This window comes from Peromyscus maniculatus, chromosome 20 (genome assembly GCF_049852395.1).
Source record: "Peromyscus maniculatus bairdii isolate BWxNUB_F1_BW_parent chromosome 20, HU_Pman_BW_mat_3.1, whole genome shotgun sequence".
NCBI classification, from domain to species: domain Eukaryota; kingdom Metazoa; phylum Chordata; class Mammalia; order Rodentia; family Cricetidae; genus Peromyscus; species Peromyscus maniculatus.
This window is the reverse complement of record NC_134871.1, coordinates 65,859,769-65,883,887: the sequence shown is the minus strand read 5'-3', so window position 1 is coordinate 65,883,887 and position 24,119 is coordinate 65,859,769. Positions and strand designations below refer to the sequence as shown.

Below are 24,119 nucleotides of genomic sequence, written 5' to 3'. Positions count from 1 at the left end.
ACACAAAGCCAAGGGTTCAATCCTCAGCGTCACAAATACTGGGTGTAGTTGTGCACACCTATAATCCCAGCACTTGAGACATGGAGACAGAAAGATCAGAGTTTAGTTAAAGGCCAACCTCAGCTATATAGCGAGTTCAAAGCCAGCCTAAGACACAATCTTTGACTTGTCTAGTCTCTCCTGGTAAGTCATATTATCTGAATTTTGACTCGCAAGGAATGAATTTCAAATTTATAACATCTTAAAATGCTGACAATTAGACAATGTAGGGAGATCTAAATTTAGCTTGTCCATGAACAACAAAGGACACATTCACTTGAACTTTTGGTATTTTATTCTTCATTGAAAAGTAATACTATGTAGAAATCCATAAATATTTCTATGGACAAAGTATTTTCAGAAAAATCCATTGCCTACAATAAAATATATAATCAGAAAAAATGTAATGACAGTGGCTTTAAAAATTATTATCAAAGTTCACATTTTTAAATGTATTTCGAGTTTGATTGCCTATTAATAGCTTCATGCTTTCAAATCAACAAAGGTCAAGCTAAATAATGTTTATGAGTATATTTAGTTGCTTTATTATAGAGGAATTTCCTATTAAATAATGAAATTGAACATTCAGATTGAGGGATAGCTTAATGACAGAGCACTTGCCTAGCATGTACAAGTCTTAGGTTCAATTCCCAGTACCACTTTAAAAAAAACCAGAACTGGTACATTTGCCTGCAGCCACAGAAAGAAAGGCAGATCAGACAACAAGCAGGTGACTGTCCTCCCTAAGGATTGTCAGCGTTGGGGAGGAAGCACTGAATAGTACTAAGAATGCTAACTTCCTAGGTCTTTACAGCAGTACCCTTTAACGTTTTCCTTCTCTGAATCCCCAGAGCTGTTCAGACAGGCCTGGCCTATCTACGTGCCCCAGGAGTGAGGGCTGACAGACCTTTCCCTCATGCTGGGCTGCCATGAGTAGGGGATTCTTCAGAGCCAAGCAGCCCTCCACCATCACCAGGAAAAAGACACTGCAACAGCTGCTACCTCACGAGGCTTCACTCCAGTCAGGACAACTCCAGGCAACTTGGAAGAGCTTTGGATGACTGTGCTCCAGGCAACACAAGCCTCAGTGAACTCTGGGTGACCCTGTTCCCCTTGAGCCTATTCTTAGTTTGGACAAATGTGTGAGGGGGGCACCTCCCCAGTGTATCAGCTAACAGCTCACAATTGGTGCAATGTGAGACTCATGACTGGTTTCTAGGCAAAGCTCGTTAATGGTGCATGGGGAAGGTTTAAGGAGGGAGCTAGAGGAACTGTCAGCCATGCACATGGCAAGAATGCCTGGTAAAATTGCAGCGTTGGCACTGGATTTCAGTCTCTTTCCAGCCATAAAATAAGCTGGTTATCTCTCTGTATTATTGGGTTTTTCTGAGATGCTCCTTCTCCCACTAGGTTGCAATGTTAGGCTTACTAAAGTTCTGAATGGTCTTAAGTTGCCTACTTGTCTTTCCCACAAAAGAGTGGGATGAAGTGGTAACATGAAGAGATGAAACCCTGGGCTTATGGGCCCAGGCAGAAGCAGCACCATCTAGAAGGCAGCTGGAAAGTGACTACCAAGACTAAATAAATGCCTGCAGGACACCTAAGGACCACCCCCTCCCCCGCCCCCGCCGCGCGCCCCAAGCTGGTTCAGGAATGAAGAGTTCCACAGAACTACTAGGACCAGAGTCTGTTTAAGGGCCTAGCGAGTGAAAGGCGGCAGGGCATTCAAGCTAAGGAAGGTGATTGGCTATGACGAGCCCCAGCCAATAGAAAATCCCAGATAGCTAAGTGGAAAGAGGCAAGCAAGGGTCATAACATCGGAAGCTCACAGCTTCCAAACTTAGCTGCCATATGTAAAGGTGTGAGCTTGGAAGACTCAAAGCTTTGGTCTGACCCGCACAGCTAGAGCTCTCTAACTAAAGACGGGAGCCTCCTCCATGCTTTTAAAGCCCAGCCTCCTGGACTCAGGAAAGCAGAGTGCCAACACTGAGAGCAATTTCTTGCCTATTTGCAACTTCCAGCTGAACAGAGCAAAGAATTCTCAGCCAGACACAAAAACAGCCCATAAGCTTTTGCACATGCAGCCATTTCCCAAAATGGAAGGCAGAGTAACACTTAGGGGTGGGAGAAGGCCAAGGAAGAAAGCTAACATTGAGTCATACTATGAAAAACTGTTCTACTTTCAATTCTTATTTTAACAAAAAAAAAAAAAAGAAGAAGAAAAAACACCCTAGTTTTATGAATGTTTCTTTGGCACCAGTATGTAACTCTAACCTTCCTTTGAAAACCAAACAAACCACATGGTTAATGGGCACATTATTTCCTTCTCATGACACTGCTTTTTAAAGGCTCTCTCCTTTTCTGCTGAGCATTATTATTAGTGGATTATTTACATCTTGAATGAGATATAAGAATTAAGAAATCTACCACAAAGAAGAACACAAAAGAAAGCCAGAATCTAGATGACTTGTAGAGCAGTAGCTGAATTTTCCTAGTAATATACCCCTTCAGTTGTTACTGGGTGCATGCCACCAGAATAAAAACTAAATTTAAGTCTTACTAAATTCTGTACATCCAAGACCTCAACAGAATGTTCAGGGGCAGCTGTCACGAACCCTGCTCGTGAGATAGCTCATACCTTCTCGGGCCTTTTGCATTTTTCTCCCTGATACCCAGAGCTAAGCTGATGCTCACACTACAACAGCCATCTGGGTTTGTTTGGCAGCCTTGGCAATGGAGATTATCCATAGCACAGGCATGAGATAAGGGAGCAAGGACCCTGAGCGCGTGCGTGCGTGCGTGCGTGCGTGCGTGTGTGTGTGTGTGTGTGTGTGTGTGTGTGTGTGTGTTGCATGCACATGATTATATTTTTCTTTCTTTTTTTTAATTTAAATTTTTTTTCTTTCCTTTTACATACCAACCCCTGTTCCTCCTCCCTCTTCTTCTCCCCTGAGCACCACATTCTTGAAATACAATTCAGGGTAGGCCGAGTTCACATAGGACCCTCCCTATAAAACATGTAATGTGAAAAAAAGTCACAATGATATGTGAATGATTGAAACTTGCCAATAGTGAATTGGAGCATTCAAACACCCAGGCTGGGACATCAACAGTTCCTCAAGTAAACCACAGGTTACTGGCAGTTTGAGGTGAAAAAAGTTTTGTGTATGTGTGCGTGCATGTATACATGCATATGTATGTGAGTGTATATATAAGCATATACACACACGCATAAATCTATTTTAGAATGTAAAATTCATATTTTCACTGAAATTTTATTATGTTATGGATTCAAAGGTTTATGTTATAGTACAAAGACATGTAAATTATATTCATATTTTAAAAATTCTCTTCTACTTAATTAAATATGTACCTTTTCATTACTCTCACTATGTTTCATCATATTCCTGATTCACTAAATTGCTTTCTAAAAAATTATCCAACAAAGTAGAAAACCATCCTTGAGTACCAAAAGTGGCCACTCAGATTAAATCAGCTAACACTGATAGTAAAATGATTAGAGTAACAGAGAGCATGAATACTATTGAGATAAACAAATCTATGTGATGGGGTGGGTGTGTGTGTGTGTGTGTGTGTGTGTGTGTGTGTGTGTGTGTGTGTGTAAAATAAAAATGCAAAGCAGAAATAAAGTATAATCATTTTCATACATGAGATCATCAAAACTAACATCCAACCTGAGTACCACTGTATGGCACTGTAGTAAATACTAACACTTAGACAGCCTGTGAGGTACTGCAGTATAATCACTTAAACAAATACCGATACAAGGATACTCGAGTCTTAGGCTTTTCCAAAGTAGGGAAGTCTTTGAAAGGTCACATCAATTTTAACAGCATCCTACCCCTTAATCCTTTATATATAGAAATTAGCACATTTTATTCCAAAGCTGAGAAGAAACAAAGATAAAAGACTTCAAGTTAAACCTTTCACAAAGTACAATTTATTCAATTGCCAAAATATTTATATCTATTAATAAGTCTCTTAACAAATACAATGGTTGAATGAAAGTCGAAGCTGCTATTGGCAACAATCGACCTACCAAATGACATAGTGTCAGAGAGTGTCAGTCAGTCATAACTGAACCGGAAGTACAGCTGCTGTAAATACTTCACTTAGAACCGAACAGAACTATTGATGAACAGAGCATAAGTCCATTCAGCAAACACTGGCAACTACATATGAAAGAGAGTGAGTCAACCAATTTCTATCCTACTTATTGCTAAAACTCCCAGCTACTGAATTAGCTGACATGAGTTTGATCGTACACCAAGAATGCCACACCCAAATCCGATTCCACAATCTTCTTTATTAGGGTCATATGGAAAAGAAAAAAACAAAACCCAAAGAATCTCCTTTCTTTTCATCAACTTCAAATTCACATATAAGAGTTATCCATCTTCAAGGGCACAACTCAACGGCATTTGGAAAAACATTTTTACTCACCACTCTATCTTTTTACTATTTCTTCATGCCAGAAGGGAAACTTCATCTTCACCAAGCAATGACTCAACCACTGATCTAAGTAAGATCTTTCCTATTGTTGATATTGGATATAAATTGGATCCAAGCCTCTTTATTTTTGGTGGTGGTGGTGGTGTGTGAAGGGGGGTGGGGTATTTAGCGTCTTTCACTTAGCATAGGTTTGTATATTTTGTTTTAAGACGGAATAATATCCTATTGTATATATATAGCACATTGTACTTATTCATTCTCAAATTGATGAGCCTTTGAGTTACTGCTACCTTTTGGCTACCGTTAACAGACTGCTTAGTATCAATTTTCAATTCTTTTGAGTATCATCTAAAAATAGAATTAGTGGGTCACATGACAACTCTTTTGGAAAGCAGCTAAAGAGTATTTTTTAAAATTATCTATCACTGTTGGTTAAAACAGAAAATCTGACCAAATAGTGTTAGTAAAAACACATTTGTATTATTTTAATAAGACTTATAGAAATTAAAAGTGCTATCTCCTTTTGAAAAGACTTGTGGCATTCTGCATCCTTATCATTTTATATATCAGAATATACATTTCAAAATTTGGTTAAAGACTATGTATGCTCAAGAATTGAGCCATATTCCTCTTTCCATGCACCTTCCTCTAGGACTTCTAAGAACAGGAAAGATTTGTCCCTTTACCAAAACCACCAAATATATTTATTATCTTACATTTTCAGTACTGACGAACTAGGACTAGAAAAGCTGTTATCTAGAAAAAATAAGGACATGTATAGGTACGAATTATGATAATATATACTTATAAAAATTATAATTTTAAGGGTTTTATAATACTCCTTCACAGAAGTATATAGTATTTGGTATAAAAATAAAAGCTTTTTTTACATTCTTGTATTATATATAGTAAATCTATCATTTTATTGGATCTTTGAATTAGGGTATTTAAAAATAATAAAATACAAGGTGTAGGTACCAGTAAATTATGTTAGTCTCCCCACTCAATATCCCAAGGGCCATGTATTTAGGCCATGTAAATCATAGTCAATGCTCTTCCAAGTCACATAAATTAGCGGATAAAAAGAATTTCCACTCATACCAAGGAAAGAGAAAGAGATTCCTTTGCTAAGTGATCCTTCTCACTCAGTATGAAAGGGAGGAGGAGGAGGACAGTGGTAGTGGTGATGTTGGGGTCAGTGTTTAAACAGTCACTAAGAGGTCAGTTACGGAAACCTTTGAACAAGTATGAAACAGAAGATTAAAGAACTTAAAGTCCTTTTCCTTAGTCAGAACTAAGTAAGTGAAAGAAAAGATTCAAACCTGTTTAACTTTACAGCTTTCTCTCTCTTTCTCCTATATTTCTCTACAGTTTGCTGTCTTCTAATCATTTTCCATCATCTCTATTCCTAATGAGAACTTTTCATAAATAATAAACTTTCCCATTTACCCATATTAACATCTTAAGAGTAGGCTATCTCTTCATGGATTCATCATCAGTTATCTTCTTACTTATATATCATACTTTAGTGCCTTCAGACTTCATTCTCACCGGTCCTTTCTGCATGCTGAGGAGACAAGCAGCAAGCAAGTCACTGCTGCTACACTGGGAAGGGACCACTGCCGCCTGCTGCTGATGCCAGCCTCTCTAACTCCACACCAATATCACGACTACACACGTTTGCAACTTTTCCTGGTCTTCCTTCATCATATGATATTCGCCTCCACATACACACATGTGGATTCATTTAGTGTGTTAATACTGTAAAATACATGGTCCTGACAACTTTCTTCCTTTACTGTTTGATAACTCACCTTCACATACATGTGTTCATTCATTTGGTATGCTAACACTGTATATATAACACGTGACATTGACAGTTTCTCATTCTTTTTATTTGTACCACAGTACTCTAAGTCATTTAGACATTTGCGCTATTTCTTGAGTTGTTTTTTTTTAATATAAATAACACTGTCACAAATATCTATACATATATATCTGGGTATTTTCTATATCTCCAAATAAATTTCCATTCTTAAATTTAAAACAGCAGCTTAGTAACACGTGGAAGGCACCTTTCCAATTGTTACAAAATAGCTTCGAAATGCTAAGAAATTTTGATGGGAATTATTTTAAATGTGTGAATCAGGCAAAAGAGCCCTTTTAAACATATTAGATTGTTACAAAGTAAGCTCAAGTCTAGCCTGAAAAACATAAGGAAATTTTGTCTGAAAAAGAGAAGGGGCTAGGTGGATCTTTTTGAGTTTGAGGCCAGCCTAGTCTACATAGCACATTCCAGATGAGTCAGGGTTACAGAAGGAGTCAGTCTCAAGAACAACAAAAGATTTTGGATTTAGCTCCATGGGAGAATACTAGACAAGCATCTATAAGACCCTGAATTTGATCCCCAACCTAGAAACAATGGGAACACTAGTGAATCAGGAATAATTCTATATAGCACAGAGAAATAAAGGAAACAATTTTATAGAATTATCTCAGGTATCACACCCTGATCCATAATGCTCTCTTTTGCTTTCTAGTTATGCTAAAATTAGGAATATTTATTTCTTTTGCCAAAAGAGGCTTCCATGGTCAATGAACTTTGACACATACTGGTTTAAACAGGTTCCTTTAGGCAGGCTTCAAAATTTCTTAATGGACACAATGCGTCTCTGACTACAATACAATAGCAGCTTTTCTCACATTCACAGATTCTTCCTAAAATTCCTACTCTCCCATGACTATGAAATTCTGTGCTCAGAAACAGGAGATCTGAGCAGATAAATTATATTCAATAAGAAGAGATCATTTACATTATTTAAGTGCCTGCCCCCAACACTCAAACAAAAGGTATTAAAAAAAACACTTCTCAGAAAAACTGGCTTACAGCAACTGAGGTCAACTTCATTTTGTTTACAAATAAATTCAGTCATGTTCTGCATTGGTAAAGCTAAATAGTAGTGACTGGAGTCAATGTGATATTTATTTTAAAATGTAAAAAATTTATAATTTAAAGATGCTGTGGAACAATCTTTGTACACTGTAAATATATGTTACTTTCCTTGGTTAATAAAGAGTTGACTGGCTTACAAGCTGGGCAGAAATAGATTGGGCAGGAGAGCCAGACTAGAAAGACAATGGGAAGAAGAACGGCAGAGTCTTGGAAGTTGCCAGGCAGACACAGAGGAAGCAGGACAAGTACAAAATGACGTAACAAGCCATAAGGCATGTGGCAGGAAATAAAGGAATAGAAATGGGTTAATTTAAAATATAAGAGCTAGTTAGAAACAAGCCTAAGCTATCAGCTGAACATTTACAATTATTAATAAATCTCTGTGTGGATATTTGGGAACTGGCTGGCAGGACAGAAAAGTCCACCTACAAATGGCAACCAATGTGGGGCACCAACATCCACGAAAGACCTAAGAAAGCTTAAAAAAGGTACTAAACACACACCAAAAAATGGAGACAAATGTGGCTTCCTAGTCTCATGTCTCTCATGCAGGGCTGCAATACAGAGATGCATCTCTTAGCTGCTGACAGAGGGCTTGTGCTGCCAGTAGGAGCCCTGCCAGCATGCCATGAGCTAAGCCAAGCGGCAGGTCCTGTAGTCTCTCTCACAGGCGCGGTATGGAGAAGCGTCTCCTGGCTACTGCCTGCAGGATAGAGCTAGCCACCAACAGCCATGAGCTAGCACCATTCACTAGGCTGGGCAGTGCTGTCAGCTAATGTAACAATTTAAGATTCATCTCAAGCAATAAAAAAAAATGCAGATGCTCAGTAAAGACAGATGAAAATGAAAAGACCTCTAAATGGGTTACAGTATGTTTACAAATATACATAGGCAGGGGCTTGAGAGATGGCTCAGAGGTTAAGAGCACTGACTGCTCTTCCAGAGGTCCTGAGTTCAATCCCCAGCAACCACATGGTGGCTCACAACCATCTGTAATTAGATCTGGTGCCCTCTTCTGGCCTGCAGGCATACATGCAGGCGGAATATTGTATATATATAATAAATAAATAAATAAATAAATAAATCTCTTTAAAAAATATACATAGGCTTGGGAGAGAAAAGGATTATATACAGTCATAGATTAAAAAATAGTTTAAAAATAATAAAGTCCTTAAAAAGGAATAAGGTAATTAAAAAATACAATAAGCCACATAAAGATGGGAAAATCAGGCAGAGTTTGGAACCTGTATGTTATTGTGTCGTCTTTGAATTTTTTGACTGATGATGATGGAGCAATAACTGCTAAGAGACATTGGATAATGAAAGCTACTAGGTTAAACCAACCTATATATTTTTAAAATATCTTGACTTCAATGTGGAAGTCAAAAGGTGTGTTGCTTTGGGAAAGAGGTTATGCTTTTATTTCCACAGGAAATGAGAGGCTGTGAATTCATGCCAGGTTAATATGGATCAGGTTTGATTGGGGAAGAACCCCTGAAAATCCTGGCTACAGGCATAAAGAAATAAACCTAGAAAAACTACAAAATATGTAACATATATTTTACCCCCTCAAACAAAACAACAACAACAACAAAAAACATCTTTGGCTAAGCTGTGTACAACACAGTCTATACTTGTATCAACACAAATATGTATGTTACATTTAAACTTTTACATATTTTCAGAACAAGGAGACCAGACACTAATAGAAACGGATGGCCCAGATGATCCAACATCTCAGAGCACCTCTTTTACAATTTCCTCAGAGTTCTGCACCCAGAACAGCTTCAAGGCAGCTGGCTAAGATGGTCTAGCCTCACTGACTACTCCAGCCAGGACTTAACAATTATCCTGATTTTCTCAAAGTTCCCCCCAAGATGCTAGCAACCCTAGACAACAGGAAGCAGTCTAGAAAAAACAACATCCACATTCCTAAAAGATGGGTTATGGATGTTTGTTTTCATTTAAGGGGGGTTGGTTACAAGTTGTTATTGGTCATTGTCAGGAATAAAGCTAAACAAAAGAGTCAAATTCAAAGATTTCTTTCTAAAGGAAAAAAGGGGATATGATACAGAAATGGTACGAAAAAAGGGTAGATTATTGAATCTACTTTAATCCAAAAAACAACTATTAATCTCAAAATATTTTATACTGGTATGGATTTTGGTTTATTGATACAATTTAAAGTTATTTTTGCTATACTGTATGTAAGTTTCTACTCTTGTCTGGGGTATTATTCTTATGTAACACATTTAAAAAATGTAATGTATAATTAAAAATACAGGTTAGTAGTCATCTATAAAAATCAAACTTGCAGTCATGTTAGGTATGTTTTCAAGGTTAAACAGATGTATTTATATAGATGGTCTTCAAACATTTCAAAGACCTACAGAATATGGCATTTACAGTGTTTAATAACCTAAAGCTTTTCATGACAATGAGACACGTCTGCTCTTGACAGCACAAATCTACTTCAAGGGGCTGGAGAGATGCCTCAGTGGTTAAAAGCACTGCCTGCTCTTCCAGAGGTCCTAAGTTCAACTCCCAGCAACCACATGGTGGCTCACAACCATCTCTAGTGGGATCTGATGCCCTCTTCTGGCATAAAGTTGTACATGCAGATAAAGCACTCATAAATAAATAATAAAAATCTTTAAAAAAAAAAAACAAATCTACTTCAAAACAGTATGATGGACATTGAAAAATCTCCATATGGAAATTTTCTTTATGGCAAAAGCTAGCCATTTGGGCAAAGAAACTGCCTTTGCTTCAATTGCTGACAGTATTTAACAGTATTGACAGTACTGTCCAAACTGGACCAGCAGGATACAAAAGACTGCTGAAACTTTGACAAGACAAGGTAGGACAATCCTTTAAAATTCCCTGCTTCTCAAAAATGTCTGTCAGATATACTAGGTCTGTAGGCCAAAGTTAGATGGCCTAATGTTACAGAAGAACTTTGTTGACTGTTCAAGCAGCCAGATGTTCCTGTTGTTAGGTAACATTATACCCTTCTGTGGTCTTTCATGGAGTTAAAGACTAAATAATTAGATTTAAAGTTTTCCTTAGTTCTGATAAAGGTAAAATAGGTATAAAACTTTATACTCACAAAGGTAAGATAGATAATATTTTCTCTCAATTTGCCAAATACAAATGGACTGAATTTTGTAATTGTACTCCTTACTTGATATTTGCTTTTGTTGTACATAAATTTACTATTTTAAAGTTTAAACCTTCCTTTTCAATTAGACAAAAAGGAGGAAATGTTATGGAACAATCTTCGTAAACTATAAATATGTAGGGTGATATTTTATTTGTGCTGAAATGTGATTTTATTTGTATGTTAATTATAAGTTGCCTGGAGATCAGAGGTCAAAGCGAGCCATAAGCAGAGTCAGGCAGTGGTAGCACACGCCCTTAATCCAATCACATGGCAGGTAGAGTCTTGTGTGTGTTAAAGGACACAGCCAAGCATAGTGACATGAACCTTTAATCCCAGTAGCAACCATAGAGACCTGGAGGTCTGTATAGACAGGCAGTGATGAGGAAGTCATTTGGTTGGGTTTAGAGCCAATGAGCAGGCAGAACAGAAAGAACAAAAAGACAAGTGAGACAGGAAGAAACTCTCTCTCTGGGGAAGCTACTGCTGGTGGTAAGATAAGGTAGTCATGGCTCTTGCTCTGATCTCTTTGGCTATTAACTCTGTATTTGGCTCTGTGTTTCTTATTGAATAAGATTATTTAGAAATTAATCTACAAATATGTATTACTTAATCTACAAATATGTATTACTTTCATCGGTTAATAAGAGTCAACTGCCTGGCGGATCTCTGTGAGTTCGAGGCCAGCCTGGGCTACCAAGTGAGCTCCAGGAAAGGCGCAAAGCTACACAGAGAAACCCTGTCTCGAAAAAACCAAAAAAAAAAAAAAAAAAAAGAGTCAACTGCCTATAGCTGGGTGTTGGCAGAGTGTTCCTATCCCATGGCCACTCTCAAATAAACACACTGAGGCTTAGATTAATTATAAATGCTTAGCCAATAGCTCAAGCTTATTACTAACTAGCTCTTACATTTTAAATTAACCCATATTCCTTATTTATTCTTTTTCACATGGTGGTATCTTTATTAGCATAACACTTTAATCTCCTGCTCCCACTGTATTGGGCTGGTAACTCCAGACTCTGCCCTTCTTCCTCCCAGCATTCTCCTAGTCTATCTGGCTCTTCTGCCTAACCTTATTCTGTTCAGCTATTGACCAGTCAGCTTCTTTATTAAAACAATAATAGAAACATATTCACATAGTGTAAAGGAATATTTCATAGCAGCGGGCAAGAAGAGATTGGGTAGGAGAAACAGAATAGGACACTGGGAAGAAGAAGGGCAGAGTCTCAGGGGTTCCCTGACAGAGGAAAAGGAACATGTACAAAATGAGGTAACAAGCCATGAGCCATGTGGCAGCAAGTAAAGGAATAGAGATGGGTTAATTTAAAATGTAACCTAGTTAGCAACAAGCCTAAGCTATTGGTCGAACATTTATCATTAATAAGTCATCACTGTGTAGTTATTTGGGAAATGGCTGGAAGGACAGAAAAGTCTGCCTACATAAAGGCTTACCTTTATTCAGAAAAGTATTGACATCTGATGTACTTTTCTTATAAATTTACAAATATATTCTTACATAATACCAAGTCCTTCTACAGAAGCAGCATGAGTTAAGCTTTAATTCATTAGAGATACAAAGAAAATACACTGAAACTTTGGGAAACTTATAATTAAAGTTATAAAAATGTGGGAATGGGACAAAGGTATCTTTACTATTGTGATTCTGCCTATCAGACTTTCTGTCATCCTACACTCACAACTTCCTCTATAATTAGCACATTGTAGTTGAGTCCAGGGTTACCTCAATTAACAGGTACTTGAAATTGTCAATGTATGTGCACACATGTTCATATATGTGTGTGAATATGCAAGCATCTATATCTATCTATGGCATATGAACTATATAATTCATAAACATTCCCCAAAGGTCCATGTGCTAAAGACTTGGTATGCAGTCTGTGGCACTATGAGGAGGTAGCTGAAACTTTAAAATGTCAGCTTTAGTGGGAAGTCTTACATTGTATATATCTTTCTTGTGATAATACAATGCCTAGAGGGGGGTGGGAGGGGAGAGAGAGAGAGAGAGAGAGAGAGAGAAGAGAAGAGAAGAGAAGAGAAGAGAAGAGAAGAGAAGAGAAGAGAAGAGAAGAGAAGAGAAGAGAAGAGAAGAGAGAGGTGAACAGCATGAAACAACATTGTGATATAACATTAGGCTACTGGGTAAGGGTTACTTGAATACAGGCACAGCAATATCAGAACAGTTAATCTGGTAACCAAGATGGCTACTAAGTGACTACTAGGCATGCACTCTACACACTATGAAAGAAGCCAGACAAAGAAATAATTCCTGTCTCACATGGGACATGTACAGAACAGCACAAGATCCATCATGCTACTGAGAATGACCTACAATTTAAAACATAAATGGCATATTTTCTGGATTTTTCTTTTTATTATTTGAGATCATGATTGGCAAGAAGTAATTAAACTACAGAATGGAAAACCATGAACAAGGAGGAAGTCCTGAGCTTTTAAATGTAGAGGCGCTGATGGTTCCCATATTGGAAACCATCATTTAAGAAACAGACTTTATTTGCATTCCAATTGTCTTCTGATAATGATATGGGTTATCTATATGTAACTCCTTAGTTTTGCTACTGTCTTTTAGTTTTATCAAATCATCAAAAAAAATTTTTTTTCTGGTTTTTTTGAGACAGGGTTTCTTTGTGTAGTTTTGGTGCCTGTCCTGGATCTTGCTCTGTAGACCAGGCTGGCCTCGAACTCACAGAGATCCACCTGGCTCCACCTCCCAAGTGCTGGGATTAAAGGTGTGCGCCACCGCTGCCCAGCAATCATTAAAATTTAACATACTGTTTCAACTATGGAATTAACATCAAAATAATGAGCTAAAATAAGGGAAAATGTATACTGAGACTACACTTTTCTACTGTAGGCAAGTAGAAGCTTCATATTTTATTAAGTTTTAGAAGTAGCCATTCCAGCATCAAATTAAGAGTGCTGCTTTGAGATTACACTCTTTAGGCTCTGAGAGTATGCTTTTGTTGTTGCTGTTGCCAGTTTTTTCAATAGACAAACTTCTAATTTAGCTGTTAGTTTCCTCATCTATTAAAGGTTTTTATTAAGAGTTGTAAAATGGGGTCTGGAGAGATGGCTCAGCAGTTAAGAGCACCTGCTGTTCTTCCCGAGGTCCTGAGTTCAATTCCCAGCCCCCACATGGTGGCTCACAACCATCTAGTTTGGGGTCTGATATTCTCTTCTGGTATAATGTCATACATGCAGATAGAGCACTCACATACATAAAATAAATAAATAAATCTTTAAAAAAAAAAAAAGAATTGTAAAATGGCTGGTGAGATGACTCAGTGGGTAAAGGCACTTGCCTACAAACCTGAGATCTGAGTTCGATCCTCAGGAACTGAACTGAGGGAGGTGGAGATCCCAACTCTCACAGGTTATATACTTTGACCTCCACATGAGTCCTCCTCTCCGCAATTAAATAAGTAAACATAATTTATAATTTTTTAATTAAAAAAAGAATTTAAAAACAAACACTTGCAAAGTGACCACTTTCTTATTCTTTCCCTCTCCTCTCCCTTGTCGCTGCCCCCACCTAGAAGTGCTGGCATTATAGGCACATGCTACCAGGCCTGGGTTATGAAGTGCTGGACACTGAACCCAGGCCTGTGCATGATGGGCAGGTACTCTACCAGATCAACCACATTGCTAGTCTCAAACTGATAATCTCACTAAGTTACAATCTAATTTAAATTGTTAGGCCCAAAGATAATATTTTAAAGTACAATCTATAAGCAGTATTATATTACAAACAAAATTTTTAGCATTGCTAATATTTGATAGTATAAAGTACAAGGTGCGTTTTTCTTCACTAAAAGAAAAGACGTCTTTAAAATTTCTTGTGTTACAATATCGATACAGAAAACTAACAAGGATAACACTTAATGGGTGCCTTACAGATTGCCAGAAGTTAAAATTGGATCAGTGTTTTAGATGGTATTTGGTGATACACATTAACAATCATGAAGAGAATTGTGTTCTCTGAATCAGTAATATCCCCAACAAAGAATCAAGAAGGAAAAAAAATCATAAAACAAAAACTTACAGATTTATATCAAAATTTATGATATTAAAGCACCTGGTGATTTAAATGGTTGATGGCAAAAAATGGCATAAATTATTAAATTAGTTTAAAAGCTAGTTAAAGATATAGAAAAGTTCTTGAGTGTTTAAAAAAAACAAATAATTCCTATTTTAAACGTATTTTTGAAAATGTCTAGGGGTTGGAGAACATACCACATTAAGTATGATTATTTCTGAATTAGAGTCATGTGTGATTTGTAGTTTCTTCAGATTTTCCCAGGTTTTCTATAACTAACAAATATCATCTCTATTATGAAAAAAAAAAAAACCAAGCATTACTCCCAAAGGATTAAATCTATGTGATCAAATAAAATATTAGAGATTCAGTGAAGTATGAATTATATAGTCATTTATCAAAACTTTGAAAAATTCAAATAAAAATATATTACATAAAATCCTAAAATGACTAATTTTTCTCACTTAGATAAATAACTATACTGAGCAATAAACTACATACACTATACATAACTTCAGAGTAATTACTGATCAATCAGGTCCTATAGGGCATTATTATTACCACTCTGTGCCCACCTCCACTCAAGCCACAAACACATGCACAAACATATACTACTAAATAGCTCTAGTAGACATCCAATCTATGCATATCCTCTTTAAATCTTTTTACACAGAATGGGTTCTCTACTCAATTACAGGAGTAAAATGAGAACGGGGAATTAACAACACAGTTACACTCACTTGGCCACCTATCAATCCTCATTCTGTAAATCATCCTCTGAAGTTTTAATCACTGCCATTAACAAAATCACTAAATAAACTAGATTTTCAAAACCTTACTTGTTAAGTATAATATAAAACCTCACTACAACAAATTAATATGCAAGCTAACATTTCATATGTAATTAGTCCATCAAAATGAATAATACATGTAAACACCAGTATTAAAAGAACATTTGGGATCAGACTCAAGAGCTTAGTAGAATATAACTTGAATACAAAAAACACTGTAAATCACAGACAGAAAAACTTTAATAATAATATGCTACTTGTATATTAAGAAGCAAGATTTAGAATATATAGATAATGGCATTGTAATATTAACATTTTGACAGGAATTAAACCATTATGGGTACATTAGTCAGAGTATTAATAGTCATCACACTATATCTCAAGCAACCCCTCAAATAGACTAGTAACACTACTATAGGCTTCCTAATTGGGAATTCCTTTTCATCACTACTTAATCAGTTATCACTAGTAATCTCCACCATGAACTTTTAAGAGTACCATTTGATACATTTTCTTCTTATTATAGGTTTTTAGCATACTCTTTGTGTGTATGTGCGTGCGTGCGTGCGTGCGTGCGTGTGTGTATGTGTGTGTGTGTGTGTGTGTGTGTGTGTGTGTGTGTGTACGCGCTCTCATGCATGCTATTAATCTCACAAATCAAGTCTCTTTCTGGAGAACAGCTTCAAACACTGGTAAGCATCTGAATCCCCTACTGACCAGTCTGCTCCGCGATAACCCCAGGACCACATCTAGTATGTATACCTGAAATCTGCATTTCTAACAAATTCCAAAAAAATGCTAAAATGTTCATTCTACTGGCAGAGGGACGGCAATTAAAAAAAGGCTGCTATAGATTCAAGAACCACAGAGGAGCTACACTGGGATGTGTGTGGGGGCTGTTAAGTTAGAACTAAAATACATATTTAAATATCAGATATTTATAAACAAATCCTTTTTGTCTACCAAATGAATTAATTAATAGCTGAAATAAAATTCAGAGAAAGACAGTAGCACTAGATTTTTACCAATTTATTGTCTAACAATATTGGCTAGCAGCATCCTTTTAAAGGTTAAGCTTGTCTGCTAGAAGCCATTAAAGTGATCACCAAAATCAGAAAATGATCCTGAGTAAGCTATGTCTCAGCCTCCTATTATTCTCCATTTTTTATTCTGTTACTTCTGGCTTGAATCTTCAGGAAGAGACTGGAGAGTGACTACAGCCTTCAAAGTCACACCCCCTGCGACATACTCATTTCTGACAGGCCCCACCAACTAAAGTTTTTACCAAGCATCTAACACCACAGTCAATGGTGGGCATTTCATACTCAAACCAAAAGGAAAAAACTCTGATACAGGAAAACTATGCATCAATCTCAGACAAAGTGTATAACTAAGTAGCTAAAGAAACCAGACTAAAAGGACTATGATTCCACTGACATGATACTTTGACAGTAACCATGGGGAGTATGAAAAAGATTGCAAAAGACAGACGATGAAAATTCTGGCTGCCTACAAAGAACACAGGGAAATTAGAAGTCATGGAGCTCACTCTATCTTCATTCTTCTGTATTTATACAACTACATTTATCAAAACTCACAGAGCAAAGCTGAAAGGGATAAAGTTTACTATCTAAACTGCACATAAGAAAAGTAGATTATGTTGCTTAAATACAGGAAGGGGGAAACAAAAACACACAGACAGACAAACAAACAACAAACAAACACCCTCACCTAGCTACAGGGCCGGAAAGATAAGGGCATTTGCTGCCAAGCCCAATGACCTCATTTGAATCTCAGGAACCACTGTGGAAGGAAAGGGCCAACTCTTTCAAGTTGTCCTCTGACCTCTACATGCAAGCGCACACACACACACACACACATGCACACGCTCACACACACACACACACACACACACACACACACACACACACACACGCACATGCACATGCTCACACACACACATAATGTAATTAATTTCTTTAGTCTCAGTTTTTAACAAAACTGAGAACTGTACACACCATCAACTGCTTTAGAAAGCTGGGTTGATTTTCTGGTTGTATTTAATGTTCCTGAGTAGAAAGCATACCAGCACACAATGAAAAAGTTTGGGGGATCATTCCTATTTGTAATTTTGTGTAGATATAATCTAAAATGAAATGATTCTATACAATCATCCCTTTAAAAGCTATGAACTATATAAAAGGCCCAAGTTCCTTAAGTATTAATTCTCTCAATAGCAGCACACTCTAGGCCTCCTCTTTCAATAGTTCCTTTTTTCTATAGGCAATGATTTTAGTGATATTAGGATTAATAAATATTTTGGACAGACTTTTCACCTGAAAGAGCCAACAGTAACCCACAACTCTTATAAACCAATTAAGTAAAACTGTCTTACTGGAAAATCATATTGGTCTCACCTCAGCATGGTACTGAGGACATTGCAGACACAGAAAATGGTAGCTCTTACTGATCCCAATACTTGAAGTCAATTACATTGCTATCATAAAAGGTTTTCAAAATGTACTGTAACCTGAAGAGTGAGGTTCTACACAGACAAAAGAGAATGGACTGTTAAGGACAAACTGGTTTCTTCTTGTTAATGAAGCCCAAGCTGGCCTCAGGCTTCTACACAGCTACACACTCTGCTGCCGGGCCTCCAGCACACACCACAGGCCTAGCTTGAAAGAAATGCAATCATCATTACAGGGACTAACTGCAGAAGTAAGGATTTGGGATCCTGCAAAGGTAAAAGACCAGCACCATCTGCTGGTTACTGGAGCCTCCTGTAACATGCTCTACAAAGATGCCCTTTCTATCACTGCTGGCTCTCAGAATCCGGCCCCGCGACACTGCAGAACAGGTAACAGGAGGGTATGCATAGGGAGCCACACAGCACACAAATGCTGTTCACCTCCAGGGAGAATGAATTTAGGGATTCTAGTTGCCCTGTTAGTAGGCTGGATCCTCATATGCAGATTATTGATTAGAGAGCAGCAGCAACAGCCTGATTCCAGCACTAAAAATCAAAGTGAGGAACTATCTTACTGTCTTAAGAAACAGCCACAGGTGGGCAGACTACCGCTAGAGGTGGGCGCAAATACAAGTAAGCTCTGTGTATGGATATTTCTTACTCTAGAAATGTAATACCACCCAAAATGAAAAGATGAGGAAGGCAAACACACACCAACACCAATATGCACACATGAATACTCAAGAAATAACCAAATGGAGAAGCAGGATAAGGAAATAATTTTTGTTAATCCTAACAGCCCTATATAAACACAAGACAAATTAGAAACATGAAGCAAGAGTAAGCAGTTAAGACTGGAAGAAAGAGAAACAAAGAAAAATGGAAGAAAGTGTCTGCAAATGCATATACGCCACACATACATATGTGTATATTTATAAAGTCATAAAAATAACTTAGGATTTGAATCGCAGAATGGACAGAGACGAAGAACAGTCTGGAAGGATTCAAGACTGAATCCACAAATGTTTCCAAGACCATTAGTGAGGGATTAAAATATAAAAATAAGTGAATTCAAGGCCACCCTGGAATACAAGAGAACCTTGTCTAAAACCAACCAGCCGACAAATAAAGGACTGAGGAGGTGGCTTCGTAGGTCAAGTGTTTACTGCCTAGCTATATGGCCTGAGTTCAGACCTCCTGAAACTACATAAAAGCCTCGAGAGGCCATGTGTACCTATAACCCCAGCTGTTAAGGGTGGAGACAGGATGATCCTGGTCCAATCCCAAGGACTCTCTGGCAAAATTGTCAGCTCCAGATCCAGTGAGAGGCCCCACCTTAAATAATAATGTAGAAAAGCAATTGAGGAATATATCCTGATATCAATCTCTGTCCTCCACATATGCCAATGCATTGGCAGGCAAGCATTCATGCATACACAAGTGTAGTCATAAATATAACACACTAAGAGACAGAGACAGGAAGAGAGAGGAAGACAGAAAGTTAAGGTAATATGGAAAGTTATATATGCTAATATCTACTCAATAACAATTCTATAAACAAAGGGACGAATTACAAAATAAAATTTAAAATATATAATAATAAAATTTCAAAGTAAAATATGAAATCAGAAGTTGAAATAGCTTAAAGTACCAAGAAAATGAATAGTCCATACTTACACATATTAGAATAGAATTTAAGCCTTTTAATGACAATCAAATTCAAAAGCTCCAAGCAAGAGAAGAAGATCACCCACAAAAACCACCTCCAATTACTGTCAGATATGTCAAGAGCCATATCAGAGCAGCAAGGGGACCACGAGACCTTATCCTAGAAGTATTAGGATGGAAAAATATGCTTATCACTTTACATTACAGTAAGCACATTAAATATGAGTTGTTAAGTACTAGGACTATGGTATCTCAAAAGTTCACCACATAGAGTTCCTCTTCCAAAGGTTTGAAGAATGTGTATGATATTGAAAAATAAAGACTGCTCTTTTTGTTTTTAACCAGAACTTCTATAAAAACTGGCCACATAATAGGCCACAACAGATAGCTTAAAGTCAGATGTGGTGGCATACACTAGTAATCCCAGAACCTGGGATAATTAGAAATCCTCACCTTTTGAAGAGGACCATGTTTTTCCAGGAATTTAGGGCAACAATTGACACGTGGGCCCTCATAAAACCAAAAAGCTTCTTCACAGCTAAGGAAACAATCAGGAGAAGAAGTCGAACTATATAAAGTAAGACTATATAGAGAACTCAAAAAAACAACAAAAAACAAAACAAAACAAAACAAACAACCCGTTCAAAAACTGGGCTTGGTATCTGATCAGAATTCTCAAAAGAAGAAATTTTAAAATGGCTAAGAAATATCTTTTTTTAAAAAAAAAATCACTGTCCCTAGTAATCAGGGAAATGCAAATCAAAACAGCTTTGAAATCTGACCTTACCCAGTCACTCGGCCAAGATCAACAAAACCTGACAAAAGCTGGAGGGATGTGGTGAAAGGCCCTCACTCACTGTTGGTGGATGATGTGGTGAAAGGGAGCCTCACTCACTGTTGGTGGACTGCAAACTGGTGCAGCCACTGTGGAAGTCAGTGTGGAGACCTTCAAATGCTAAAAAATACATCTACCATGATCCATCTGTACCTACCTCTCCTCGGCATATGTCCAAAGGATTCATTCCACAGATACTTACTCAGCCATGCTCACTACTACTCTATTCACAATGGTTAGAAAATAAAAACAACTTAAATGTCATTCAATTGATGAATGGATAGATAATGAAAATGTGGTACATACATACTATGGAATACTGTTCAGCTGTAAAGAAAAATGAAATCATGAAATTTGCAGGTAAACAGATGAAACTAGAAAAGATCATACTGAGTGAGGTAACCCAAGTCCCAGAAAGACAAATGTCGCATGTTCTCTATTATCTGCTATTCCTAGCTATAAATCTTCAGATAATCACAGTAACTAGGAAAGTTAAAAAGGGACTATTGGAGGAAGCAACAGAGGATGCAAATGGGAAAAACTTGCATGAGGTGGATTAATTAGAAGGGGGAGGAACATAACAGAAAGAGGAGGGTAAACTAACAGGAGACTGAAAAGTCATAAGGATCATATTATTACCTCTTTGCCAATCCACACGCATGCACACGCACGCGCGTTTTAGATGAAAATTTTCTACTGAGCTGATGCTTTCCCCACAGACTATATATAAAAACACCAAAAGACATTAGAAGTCCCTGCTTCAGTTGTTGGTCAGGGTTGTCCAAGAAACTCCCAGAACATTACAGGCTATTGCTGTTGCCCTTGCTGTCTCCGAGAGGTTGAGGGTAAGTCCCTACTGCTGAAGACATCAATGTACTTTGGACACAGGATCCAGTAGGAAAGCCTTGATCTGAACTGAAAACCTCCTTTCTGTGGTCTAGCTTTCATGGTACCAGAAGATACCATGCAAACTTCCAAGGGAGGTAAGCAGCCAATACTCCTTCCTACCCAGCTATGATGTCTATGAACTACAAAAATGACCAGCATAGCACCATATCCCTAAGTGTGCAAACAACAGCCTGTATATCTTAGGGGTTATCAGCTTCCTGAATAGACTTCAGGCCCACTGAACAAGAGGGAACTCATCCTTGGTACTGGAAACCTAGCCAACTGGCCAGGGTTAGTGAGGTCATAGATCTTGGAGGAGAGCAATGGGTACACTAAGAAAAAATTAATTCAAGACAGAAAACGGGGGATCCAGGAACAGTCTGGATGGTGTGAGGGCCTTTTTAATTGGTCCCCTTGGCTAACCACCCTAGTCTCAGCACTAGCCAGACCACTTCTAATCCTTATCCTCTTACTGACCTTGGGACCCTGCCTGATTATCAGGCTGACGACAGCCTTTGTGTGGAAAGAGTCAACACAGTCTAACTCAGAGTCCCACAGTCTCAATAGCGTCCCTTAGAACCCTTAGACACTGAGGACCCATGATTGTGTCCTCTCTAGTTACTTGTAGAGGGTGGAATACAGAAACCTAACTTAACATTAGTGTAGCCATGACAGACTGCAGACTAACAATACTGGGACTAGGCCTCACCATTATAATAACCAGAAAAAGCCACAAACTGTACCCTGCGGGGAACCAATCAGAATTGAGACAAACAAGTACTAAATGCTCTAGAACATTAAAGATAGCTTACATAATCTGTATATAGATGTTTAAATTGTTTTATAAATTGCCTTAAGTACAATTTAATAAAAAATTATGACATTATACATTTACAAAACAACTCCTGTACCCAAGGCTCAAGAATTATTGTGGAAGGGGTGGAAATATTGTAAAAGCCAAAGGAACAGAGAGTTTGCTGTTGATACCATGTCTCCTAGGAAATGTCAGAAGATGCACTCATACAGTCTCACCAACATGACTGCCCAGATGTGAGCTGGCCGACGGACACAAAGATAACAGTAAACATGCTAACGTGGAATGGGGAGCTCAGGAGGTCTCAACCCTACACAACAACCACAGGCAACTAAGGAATGCTGAGTGAGAGAAAGTCTTCCCCAGGGAGGAGCACACCAGTAGGTTATTCAATACCAAATGGTCAGTCCTGAAAACATACATACAACTAACATTATGCAGATTGAGCAGGTTGTATTTAGACACACACACACAACAACAACAATTAATGAAAAAAAAAAGAGGTCATGAATTTGAAAATGAGCAAGGAGGGGGTAGATGGCAGGGTTTTGAAGCAGAAAAGGGAAGAAGGAAATGATGTAATCACATTATAATCTGAAAAAGAGAAATAATTTAAAAATTATGACACTAAATTTTATGCTTACATATATATATATATATGGGAACTATAAAATTAATGCATATATTCTAAGAGATAGATAACTATTACTTTAAAGCTACAGATAAGCTCTAAACCCCCTACACTATACACCTTTTTTACCTTTCATGGAATCAAAAGCGTCCATCTAAAAACAAAATTACTCATTTTTTTAAAAACGCACTTTCCTTTGTTCTCTTCGGTATTTGTACAACCACTATCGGCCTACCAATTGTTCACTGCCCCCCCCCCACGCACACAAGCAATTAGGATATACACTCAAACATCTTAGGGAAAATTAGTATTTCATACACTAAATCACTAAATCCTTAAGTTCCTTACAGAGAATTAAAAAATAATATACATGTGCACACACAATCTTAACTTGGGTTTTTCTTTTTGTAAATAATGTACATACTGTCAACTTTTTATTAAAATAAAATTTTAAAAAGGAATATACTACACTTAAACAGAATTTCTACCACACACAATTAATTCATTTTATGACAACTCAGAATGTACTTTAGTACTTGGAAAGGGATACCTGAATGATGGATGACAAAAACTGTTAACTACTTGCCCATAAACTCATGCCCTATATATAACATTTACAATGCATATAGGTGTGTATGTCCTTTAACATGACAGTGGACATATCTACATGTGACTGTTAGGGAATCCTTTGTGGCTTATTACATGATCAACTTTTCTGACTGTTCCATGAAATCCCAGGCTCCAATTTCTCATCTCCTGTGTGTAATGTGAGACAAGATTCTGTTTGGTGGCACGGGAATGGTCAATGCACACACAACTGTCAGGTTTGTCCTTAAAGCAGGAAGAGGGTCTCTTCCTTTAGTCTCTCCTGTTGGCTGACAGGAGGGTGAGGCTGCAGACAGTGCATCCAATCAGGAGACAGAAGAGTAAGGTCCAAAGGCTCCTCAGAGCCATGCAGGTCTGGGACAATTTTCAAAAACATAAACTGTTAAATGATAGGGAAACAAACTTTGCTGTCTTTAAGCCATGGTGTTTTAAGGTTTGTAACAGCAATGAACCAAGTGTCCTACTTCAGTTTAGAATAGTTCCCTTACAGGGCATCAGAAGGAAGAAGTTAGGATTTAACGACATAGCCTCAATGGTCTGTCTTCCATATTAAAACCTTCTAGGGCTGGAGAGATGGCTCAGAGGTTAAGAGCACCGACTGCTCTTCCAGAGGTCCTGAGTTCAATTCCCAGCACCCACATGGTGGCTCACAACCATCTGTAATGAGATCTGGTGCCCTCTTCTGTGTACATAATTTATCTTTAAAAAAAAAAAAA

At 37.7% G+C, this 24,119-nt stretch overlaps 1 protein-coding gene across 2 annotated transcripts in view; it reads right to left on the bottom strand.

The window, feature by feature from the left end:
• Positions 1-24,119, bottom strand: part of Arid2 (AT-rich interaction domain 2) — a 145,141-nt gene that overhangs the window by 95,220 nt on the left and 25,802 nt on the right. The window contains exon 1 of one of the 2 annotated variants that reach the window (XM_076556672.1): positions 947-1,067. The exons of the other annotated variant lie outside the window; for it this stretch is intronic. Within the exon in view, the coding sequence (XP_076412787.1) occupies positions 947-957 (11 nt within the window). The 5' untranslated portion in view covers positions 958-1,067. Of the gene's footprint in view, positions 1-946; positions 1,068-24,119 lie in introns of those variants that run through there. 2 annotated transcript variants of the gene reach the window in all.